This window comes from Mustela erminea, chromosome 18 (assembly GCF_009829155.1).
Source record: "Mustela erminea isolate mMusErm1 chromosome 18, mMusErm1.Pri, whole genome shotgun sequence".
Lineage (NCBI taxonomy): Eukaryota > Metazoa > Chordata > Mammalia > Carnivora > Mustelidae > Mustela > Mustela erminea.
In genome coordinates this window covers 39,696,197-39,706,719 of record NC_045631.1, presented here as the reverse complement: position 1 = coordinate 39,706,719, position 10,523 = coordinate 39,696,197, and the positions used below count along the sequence as shown (strand labels likewise).

The 10,523-nt window shown below is 60.1% G+C and overlaps 1 protein-coding gene across 2 annotated transcripts; it reads right to left on the bottom strand.

The window, feature by feature from the left end:
- Window positions 1–115: 115 nt before the first annotated feature.
- Window positions 116–9,115, bottom strand: PPP1R1B (protein phosphatase 1 regulatory inhibitor subunit 1B). 2 transcript variants are annotated; one of them, XM_032319977.1, is made up of 8 exons: window positions 8,923–9,115; window positions 8,397–8,577; window positions 6,658–6,718; window positions 6,310–6,332; window positions 5,841–5,919; window positions 2,379–2,585; window positions 1,024–1,143; window positions 116–936 (listed from the first exon to the last, which is right to left on the bottom strand). In XM_032319977.1, exons 2-8 carry the CDS (start codon window positions 8,475–8,477, stop codon window positions 887–889), a joined length of 621 nt encoding a protein of 206 aa, XP_032175868.1. In that variant the 5' UTR covers window positions 8,478–8,577; window positions 8,923–9,115; the 3' UTR covers window positions 116–886. The 2 variants fall into 2 exon arrangements, with proteins under 2 accessions (XP_032175868.1, XP_032175869.1); XM_032319978.1 differs by having other exon boundaries at window positions 5,841–5,916; window positions 8,397–9,112.
- Between the last annotated feature and the right edge of the window lie 1,408 nt (window positions 9,116–10,523).

The following is a 10,523-nucleotide window of genomic DNA, read 5'->3' as shown; positions in this document are numbered from 1 at the left end:
CAGACTAGAGGACCAGACACTAGGGTCGAGGTGGCTACCCACCAGGTCTTCCACATAGGGGACCCCGTTTCCCCCTCCTCCCTCTCCTTTTACCTGAAAGAGAAGTCTCAGCATGGTTATTTACAAAGATTTATTTATTACGGCACAGAAGTGGTTCAGGCCTGGAGTCAGGGACGAGGGGAAGGGGGCAGAGCAGCTGGAGGACAAGGAGAACCTGGCTTCCCCACCGTGCGCCCCCCTAAGGACATATACTAGGCGGCATTCCTGGCATCAAAGCACAAACAAAACGCAACAAAGCAGCCTCTGCTAGTCCATCTTCCAGGCACCCAGGCTGGGGAGCAGGGGTGATAAAGGGAAGATTTCTAAAATGATGAGGTTGAGGAGAAGGATGCCTGAATCCTGGGCCCTGGTAGAAGACAGAGAGGGGTAGTAACTTGAAATCCCCCATAGGAGAGGGGATGGAGAAGGGTCTAAGGGCACCTACAGGTTCTCAGTACCCTCTTTCCCCAGATCTTAGGGTCCTGCCCTGTGGGTTTTCTGTGCCCAGGAGAAGGGTCTGGGGAGTAGAATTGTGAAGGATAAACCTTTGCCCCCAACCCTTACCGGATTATCCACTGCAAACTCTCTCACATCCCGCCTCCCTCTGGGTAAATGGGGGAATGACTGGCAGGGGTAGGCATCAGGCAGCAAGTGCCCAGGGACTCTGGGCATCAGCCAAAGGTGGGCAAACAAGCAAACACAAACCAGCCTTAAGTCTTCTAGAAGTCAGAAGCCACAGCCCTAGCGAGTGAGGGGGAAGGATACAGAATAGGGTGGGGACAGAGCGGGTTTCTGGGGAACAGCAATGCCCCCTCCACTTGCTTCTGAGCGATGCGAGGACGGTTGCCTATGTGCCAGGCTCAGGGTGGGCGGGGCGCTGTGGCTCCTCCCCAGGCTCTGCAAGGCAAGCGGAGGGAGTCAGGGCTTGGCCACGCCTACAAAAATCCCAGCCCCGCCTCCCCATCCGCCACCACCACGCCTCACCATTTAGTGCCAGATCTTCCACTTGTTCCTTGGAGCTTCCATCTCTCTGGGGCTCATCCAGAGGGGGTGGACGCTCCCAGGGTCCTTCCAGACCCTGGCCACAAGCTGTCTTCTGCCCAGCTGGGAATGGGAATGAAGGGATAAGAACACAGACTCTAAGTATCCGTTCAGCAGCCCTCCTGGATTGTGAGCGGAGCCTGATGGCTGAGGCTAAGCTTTCTGAGGGCATCATGGTATGATGGAGAGAACGCTGGACTAAGAATGCTGTCCCAGTGACTAGCTATGTGAGTTCGATAAGTCAGTTACTACCTCTCTGAAGGGGATGGTGAGAAGGAAATTGCATAGATTATCTTAAATAAGAGACTAGTTAATATGCTGACCAGACCAAACCCGCAAGTGTCTGCTCTTGCTTCCTCTCGACCTGTCCTAAGGGTCTCACCGGGGAGTTCACTCAACTTCTACCTAAAGCTTTTGCTCCAGTGTTGATCCCCCACTGCCAGAGATGCAGATGGGGTCCAAGCCATTTTGTTTGGGTGCAAGGGCTGGACACTGCAAGCAGGGGTGGTCGACTGTTTCTCAGCCCCATAAATAATAGGACCAGAAAGTTTAACATGCACCGGGAGGGAAAGATAGGGCACAGCTTTCCATAGCTAAGCATGGAAAACACAGCTATGGGAGGGGCAGAGATCTTTCTGCCTAGGAATTCTCTGGGCCTTGGGACCCTCCGTGGAGATTTCTGGGTCTGGGGCCTCTAGCTCTGAGGTCTTTTGTGTAGGTCTTAGGTCCCTTCTGGGACCCTCTCTTACCTCGCAGTTGGAGTTGAAAGGCAGAAGGCTAGGTTGTTCTTGAATCCCAGATTCTTCATCTAGACACTAGAGGGCACCCTCTCACCACCCCCACCCCCTCACCCTGGCCCAGGAAATAAAAGGGGGAGAAACAGCCTCCTGGGGAGGACTTAGGAACCTGCTCTTTGCCTCCCAGCAGAAACCACATCGTACGTTTAAAAATGCAGGAAATGGGGACATTGGACCCTTTTAGTTTTCTATCCCTGCATCTCCTGAAGCCCCTCACGGCCATAGCCGGGAAGTCTTTTCTTGGGTCTAGCCTCAAACCTCATGTGGCCTTGCCGTAATCCTCAAGGAAGAGAGGAATTACTGGGGACGACTTGATCAGGAGAGGGACGGGATCAGGATGGGAGCAGCCCAGGTGTCCGGTAGAGCACCTTGTGGGTGGGAGGATGGGGAGACCCTCGCCGTGCGATGGCGGTTTACATGTATGAAAAGCTATGAACTGGGAGGGGTGCCCCAGGACACTCAAGGAGGACCCCACCAGGCTTCCCCACCCCCTCAGCTTACCAGGCCCCCTGCTACTCTTCAGGATTTCAGCCTGGCTGTCCTCCTCCTCTTCCTCCTCTTCGTCATCGTCCTCCTCCTCCTCCTCGTCTTCCTCTCTTGGGTAGCCCAGCTCCCGCAGCTCCCCCAGCTCATCTTCCTCCTCGGAGGCCTGGTTCTCGCCCAGGTTGCTGATGGACTGCAGGTGCGACTCAGCAATGCGCTGCACGGCTGGCACATGGGGCCCCGGGAAGGCAGGGGTGAGCCCGGCCGACCGGGGGCCCATGGCGCTGGAGAGGCACGTGGCCTGGTGCATGGCTAACTCACTCAGGGGTCTAGTTCAAAAGCTAAAGGTCACAGGTCAGTCTTGCTGGTGGCCAGACCAGGACAGAAGCAGCAGGGGGTAGACCCTTAATTGCGCTTGGCTCCTAAGCTGTCCTGTGAGGCAGACCTTCTTGGAGGCTGGCACCAGGGGGCCCCCCCCAGAACCACAGGGTACCAAGCCAGACAAGACCAGGCAGGTAGAGCAGCAGCTTAACATTCCGTGGCTGGGATGCTTGCTTCTCCAAGGACCCGGTACTGGAGACTGTGTCCACTAGTTACAGCCCCAGCTAGAAGGCCCAGGACCCGTGGGCCCAGGGCCTGTGGGCTTTGTCCCTCTCAGTTTCTAGTGGAGGGTCCAGACTGCTTAGGGCTCATTGCCTACCCCGATCCTGCTGGGCTTGGTCCCCACCTCCTGGCACTGCCCCGTCAGAGGTGCCACTCCACACATCTCTGCCCCAGGTGCTGAGCTGGGAACAATTCGGAGACGGAGGACAGAACAGTCTACAGCCAGTCAAGTTGGTGCCTGGGGATGTGGCGTGCTCAGACGCAGCCCCCACAATCTTGACCCACATCCCCAAGCTTCCAGCTCCCTCTGTGGTGACCTAGAAAGCAGCAAACACCACCCACCCCCCCAACACCAGCAAGGCCTGCTGGGATAGGAAAGGAACAGTGTGGGCAGCTGAGGAGAAGTTTCCAAAAGATGTAAAGGCCCAGGGGCTTAGGAGAAAGGGGCCAGGGCTGGGGGATTCTAGGGGAATGGCAGGGGTTGAGGGGACGCTGTGAGGAGTGTCTGGGGGCAGAAGCAGCAGGGGGACTGGGGGTGGGGCGAGGGGGGAGACTTCAGAGCCTCGGGTAGCAGACTTCACAGCTCACAGACAGGAGCTGACAAGCTAGGGGCTGCGGTTGCTACAGCTCCTTCTCGGGTGGCAGGCAGGCCCTCCCCTCAGAAAGCCCAGACTGGGAGGGCCAGGCTGGAAACCTCCGGTGCAACGAACAGGGCACCACACTCCTGCCAACTTGGGACAGGCACAGAGGGCGCATTGTGTGGGCCCGCTGCCCTGCCCTGCCCCAGGCTCCCAGCCCAGTGCCTCCCGCGGGCTCTGGGCAAACTACCCAGGCAATAAAAATGCAATAGATCGCCCTGCCCTGGCCTTGGGGACGCGGCAGAGCATCACCTTGAGCCAAGTGAGAGCCTGGCCTTGGAGAGTCCCCCTCAAGCCAAGACCCCGGTGTTGTCCACCCTCCCCTGGAACCCTCGGCTTCTCCCCTTACAAACCCCCAACCCTGCCAGGAGATTTCCCTTGCCTGGAAAGGGGCTAAAGCCTGCAAAATAGGGTTCTCCAGGTACAGAAGGGTCCTCTGAGGGTTGGGGGGCAGGGCGGAGAGGAGGTGGCTGCTCCAGCAACCGCCCTCTCCCCTTCCCCCAATCGGGGGAGGAGAGTTTAGTTCCTGAGCCACAGTGACAATAGGTATGCGGAGCCCACCCATGCTGGCACCCCGTGTGCCTCCCTCGCACCTCGCCTCCCATTGTGCCTCTCCAGTCTCCCCCTCACCCTCGGCTGTCTTCTTCTCTGTCCTCATTTCTGGGGTCCTGGACTCCAAGTCTGGGGCCCAACCCAAGCTCCCCTTTCAAAGCTAGACTGTCTCCAGCACAGCCCCCAGAATGCCCTGCCTCTCCCAACACAGACCCTGCTAAGGGGTGGCCCAAAGGAGCAATGAGGGGGAGCCCATTTCTAGCCCTGGCAGGGTACTCGGGAAGTCCATGGGCCCCATCCTCTTCACCCCAGCCTTCTGCCCCAAGCTCATGACCGAGAGTCCAAGGCACAGTTCTCGCCCTCACATCCACTCAGCCCTCCTCAGCCCAGAGTAGGGAGGAAAGAGAGAAACTTCTTTTCTCTCCTGAGAAGATGCCACCACCTCCCTCATCCCTCCCTCAGGGGCTGGCCTTCCCCCACACCGCTCAGGTGGGAAGTCCTTCCTGGTGCTGTACCCACTGCCCACATGCTGTCCCTTCCTCTTTCTGTCCTAGGGGGAAGAGAAAATGAACTTGCCCTTCTCCCTTCTCCTCCTACCCTCTCTTCTCTGCTCCTAACCCTGGCAGGCAGGAAGACAGGTAGGCTGACAGGTGCACCTGTTGACCTTGGCTGGTGCTGGGAACTCATTAAACCCACCCCAGAGGGAGCTCCCAGCACACCCTTCCGGTCTCCTCCCTCTGTGGAAGGAGAGGGCTGGCCAGGCAGGAAGAGCCTCAGGCCAGAGCTGAGATGGGGGTAGGAAGGCATTCTTTGGCTAAGTTAGGAAGAGACCTTCCCCAGGCCCCCAGCTCCAAGCTCTCTCCTCCAGGTGTAGGTTCCCCAGCTTCCCCGTGAGAAGCCAAGTCTCCAGACGGACTCTAAAGACTCCCTGCGATTTCACACCGCGCCTCCCCTGTGCACATTTCCTTTCCTCTTCCTAGAATGCCTTTCCACGCCTTGACTGCCTGTGGAATCCCAACTCATCCTTCAAATCCAGGCTTAACCTTCCTCTCCTCTGTAATTCGCCCACCACCCTTTGAAGCAAAAGGCCCCAGGAGGGCGAGGGTCAAATCTGACTCCTCCCATCTTGCCCAGTGCCCACCTGTGAGGCCTGGCACACACTAGGTGTTCTCTAAGTGCATGCTCTAGGAATGACTTGTGTTTCAATATAGAAACGAGAAGCAGGACCAAGAAGGAACCAGTCTGCTGACCTTGCAAATGTTCCTCCAGTGGGAGAAGGGAGCAAGGGCTGCACCTGGAAAAGGTCATGGTTGGGCGGGGAGATCCGGGGTGGGGGGATCGAGCGGGGGGGGGGGGGGCGACAGGTGGTCTGGCACACATTTGCAAAGAGGAGGTAGAGAGCTGTATCTCTTTATGTTGATGATACTTGTTATTTCAGGCCAGTCCCCTCTTTTCTTTCAACCCCACAACCTGATTTGGAAGCCCTCAGCCACCCCTTTCAGCCCCTGAGCCCCTTCTTTACAAGGCCGAGTTAAGAAATGGTTGGGGTACAAGTTAAGTAATGGTTGGGGTACAAGACAATCCCTCCCCATTGACAAAAGCTCAACATTTCACCTCCCTCCCCCCAGTGTCAGCCTGGTTCCAGGGTGAAGGAGCCAACCAGACTCATGGGTGGGGGGGATAGTACCTTTCAGCGAGGGGGGTGTGTAGGCACATGGGTTGGGTCTCTTCGACTTGAGGTGGTGGCCCTCTCCTGAGGCTCTCTGCTGGGGTAAGTGCCAGGTTACACAGGCTCACCAGAGGCCCCTCCCTTCACTCCTCCTCCACTCCATCCCACCCTGGCAGCCCAGGCCACCCACAACTGCTCTGGTCCAGCCAGGCTGCCCTGTTGCTTTGGTTGGGGCGGGGCGGGGGGTTCTTCCATAAGTTGTGGTCTGGCTCAGGGCAGAATCCAGGGTTCTGGAGGCCCAGCTCGAGTCTGAGCAGAGGAGAGACAAGGGCTCGGAAGTCTGTTCCAGTGGGACCCTGGCACCAGGCCCTCTTACCAAGGTGCCAGTGGATATCCTAATGTGTCCTCTGGGAGGCACCCTGTGTTAGTTGGGAGGAATCCTGTCCAGCCCACCACAAAGGGCTCCCAGGGGCCCCTGGAAACTCACCTGGTGAGGGGAGGCCTCCTCCTCTGAGGGAGGCCATGAATGAACCAAGGAAAACCGAAGGAAGAAGAGAGAAGACGGGGAGGAAAGGGAAGAGAGAAAGAGAATCTGAATTACTTTCCCCAAAGGCTCAAGCTCTGCGGAAAGGGAAAGTGTGCCCTTTCCTTCTGGGTGTTGGAAGGTGCCTGGGCAATAAATGAACCCAGCAGAGTTGGGCTCCCAGACCTCACCCCCTCCCCCTCATCTTCTGCTCCGTCTCCTACTCTTGGGACTTTGGCAAGGGCCCTGAGAAGGTATCAGAGCTAGGGTGGGGCAAGGGCTGGGGCAGCGGGGAAGGGGGGAAGGGCCCACCTGGCGAGGAGTGCTCTGAGAGCCGGAACAGCATAGCAGGGGTTGGCCTCCTGCGCCGGATCTAAGGAGATGGAGAAAGAGGTGGGGCGAGGGGGAGGGGAGCAGGACAGACACCTGCACCCCCCCTCCACAGGCAGCAGGGAACAGTGCTTTGAAATCCCCAGGGTGCCTTTGAATCAAAGACTGTCAGAGCTGAAAGGAACTCTATAGTTCACCCAACCCCCTCATTTGAGAGGTGAAAACCCAGGGCTCCAAGAGCTAAGGGCTCAAGGCCACCCAGCTCGCAGTGGCAGAGAAAGAAGAAAAGCCCATCGCTGACTCCTAGTCCATGCTTGTCCCACTCCATGGCTTTTCCAGAATGGGCATCTCCCTTTCCACCTTCACTTTCAAGGAGGCCTGTCCTCTCCTGCTTTTCCAGATGTCAATCCTCAGGAACCAGAAGCTGGCTGTGGGAGATGCCCTGTGGGTCGTGGCACCCACCTGTCCCCACCCAGCTAAGGTCAGCTCAAGGGCTCCAAAGAAACCGGATCCTGCCACAGAGGGAGGCTGAGTCTGGGCAAGGCAGACACCTGCAACCCCACACTGAGGCTCAGGTGTGGGCCTGAGCCCCAGACCCACCCAGTCGGGGAGGCATCCCTGGAAGGCTGCGTCTGGGTCTCTTGAGCAGTGTCTCTCAGAGGCTGAAAAATTCTTGGCCCAGTGCTCATAAAAAACCAAAAAGTTGCCCTCCTTGGTACGTGAGGCAAGCTGAAGAGTGAGAGGGTGCGGTGGGGGGGGGCACTGAGCTTTCCCAGTACCTGCCCCCCCAACTTGGCAATCAGACCAACTGTCAGTTAATTAGGTCCTCTCCAAGCTCCAGGGAAATGCACAAAGAGAACCAGGTGAATGAAGCTGAAACTGCCACCGCCCCCCCCCCCCCCCGCCGGGCTCTCCAAACTGCCCTCCAGATCCAAAGCTGCTTAGACCCAGGACCCAGACCTCCCCTTCCCCCATGGCCTCCCCTCTCCCCCCAGAATGACTTGTCTCCACTCTCACTGCTCTGCTGGGTGTCAGTCGCAGCTCAGCAACAAGTGAACACGCTACTTTTTTGGGGGGGTGGGGAGCGGAGGCCCTCTTCTCCTCTGTCCACTCCCACCACTGCTGCAGGCGCCTCGACCCCCAGGAAGGCTCTCCAGAGAACTCAGTACTCTGTGAAGGGGTCTGGCTTCTGTGATGACTGGTGCCCCCCAACCCAATGTTGTGGTTCTGGATAGTGCCCGGCAGCAGAAGGAGGTCAGAACAAGGCTCTCGCGGCCCGGCCCAGGCACACACGGTGGGGCCACAGAGGCGGCAGAGCCCGGGACCCGCAAGGCGGAGGCCCGTTCTGTACCGTGGGTCAGGGCACCACGCGTCTCACTTCCGATCGACTCCGTCTGGGGCCAGGGCGCCGCGGTCCCCGGGGCAGCCTTGGTCAGGAGGACACCGTGCAGGGTCCAAAGCACAGTCTCCCCACCCGGGGTTGGCCCGGGACGGCCAGGCCCCCCAGCGCTCGCCGCACAGCAGTCTGCGGCCCGGGGAAAAAGTTGCCGGAGTCCTCAGCGAACTTCACGCGCTGCCCGGCGCCCCCGCGTGTCCGAGACGGACGGAGCCGCTCCCGTCTTCCCCCACCCCCAGGCCGGTCCGGCCCCGGCAGCGCCCCGCGGCCAGAGGAGCCCGGTGTGTTGAGGGTCGCTGCCGGGGGTGGGGCCCGATCCCCTTACCATCTCCACCTGGCGGGGGTCTAGCTGGCTGGGGGGCGCAGGCACCGAGAACTGGATCTTCTTGCGGTCCTTGGGGTCCATGGCGGGCAGGGTGGCCGGCGGGGCTGGGGGTCTCGGGGTCCCGGGCGGCGGTCCCGACTCGGCTTCCCCGCGCTGCTCCGGGCGCGGCGGCGAACGCTGGCTGTGCGCGGCGAGGGGGAGGCGAGCGGCTCACGCTCAGATAAAAATACCGCGCGCCGCGAGGGGAGGGCGCGCGAGCAGGAGGGGGTCGCGCCGGCTCCGAGCGCCCCCGACTCTCGGCTCTCGGGCTCGCTCGCCGCGCGGGCCGCGCTGGTCCCCGGGAGCCTGCAGCCTGGGCTCCCGGCTCGCCCGCTCCGGGTCTCTGCCCCTCTCCCCGAGTCTCGCCTCTCCCTCCTTCCCTCGCTCTCCCTGAGGGTCTCCGTGGGTGTCTCCGCCTTCCTCTCTCTCCCTCCCTTCCTCTGCCTGCGCCTCTGTCTCAGCCTCGCTCGGTCCCTCCAGGTCTTACCCTCTGGCCCCAGCCTTGGGGGTCCCCTGCCCGTCCCCTCCGCCTGGGACTGGCGCCCGGGGGCTGGGTGGGAGGGCCCAGCGGGAAGTGGCCAATGAGAGCCGAGAACCGTGTTCTCCGCGGGCTGGGAGGGGGGGTGCGGAGTGTGCGCCAGGACCCGGGGAGCGGGCTGGGGGCCCCCTGCCGTCTCCCGAGAACTTGAAGCTGCATTATTGATGGAGTCCAGCGGGGAGGATGATGGAGGGGGAGGCCGGGGCGGGGCGGGGCGGGGCGGGGCGGGGGTGCCGCCGTTGGGGGGAGGAGAGGGGCAGCGGGGAGACAGGACTCTGGCCTTAACCCCTTCGTGGCCTGGGTCCTCGGAGTTTCGCGAGGAGGCCTGAGAGGTCCTCGAGAAACTACCACCAGCATGTCACGCTGTGAATGGGGGTGTCCTAGAGAGCCTGAGAGTGTGAAAGAGCGGGTGTGTGTGGGAGGACACGTGTCAGTCATCATGCCAGGGAGTGTATAAGTGCCGGGGCCCTGTGGTGCCTGTAGCTAGGAGCTCGTGTGTGTGGGGCGGGGGGGGGGGGTTCGTGTGGCATGAGTGTGTGTGAGTCTATGTGAGTAAGTGTGTCAGAGTGTCAAAGATGCAGGTGTGAGTGGCAGGGTGTGGGAAGGCTGTGTGCTGGGGGAGGGTGTGGGTGTGGGGGAGGATGTCAGAGGCTGTCAAGGTGATGGGCTGGCGTGTGGCAGCTTGCTGGTGGGGGGGTGGGGGTGGAGGGGCTGTATCCACAGCTCTAGCCCATGCGGAAGAGGGAGATGAGGTTGTGGTCCTGGGGGGCGGGGGAGAGGGAATGTGTCCCTGCCCTGATGTACCCTGGGGTCACGTGTCTCCTGCCTTTTCTCCCCAGATCTAAAGTGGGTGCGGGGAGCTGAGCCAGCCCAGGGGGACAGAGTTGGGGGGCTGTCTGTACCAGTACACGTGCCATCACGTGTGTGAGTTTGGTGCGTTCAGGAACAGAGCTGGGGGGAGAGGTGCGTGTGCTCATTTCTGAGGTGTGAGCTTCTCTCTCTTTGCAGAGGTGTCTGTGTGTGTCTCTGGAGGGGGAGAAGGAGGAGCTGGCCCTGTGGGATAGTGTCCCTGTTTATGTGTACAGGCCCTCAGTATCTCTGCAGGCCTATGGGAGAGCACAGAAACGCTTCTCCTTAGCTCCAAGAGGGAGCATGTGTAGACGTGCACATAAGAGTGCGTCTTCCTGGGGCTCTATTTGTGTTGGCTGTCTTCTCTGCTGGTCACGCTCAGACCTGGAACAGCCAGGAGCACGCCCCTGCCCCACCCCCTCTGGCCACTTTTCCACTCCTAGCCCCAGCATGCTGGGTCCTTGGCAGTAGGAAGCAAGAGACCAGAGAAGTCTCCTGGAAATGGGGTCAAGGGCACGATGTTGTACCCCAGAGTGACCCAGAGGGAAGCAGGAGAGCAGAGCTTGGCTTAGGGGAGCTGGGAGTCCTGGCCACTCGGTTCCACTTCTCCCAACCCCAGGCCTGGTTCAAATCCCACTGTGTTTGTCGACATATATGTTTGTCAGGGAAACAGACAGAGGCCAGATTGTGACACAGGGTTT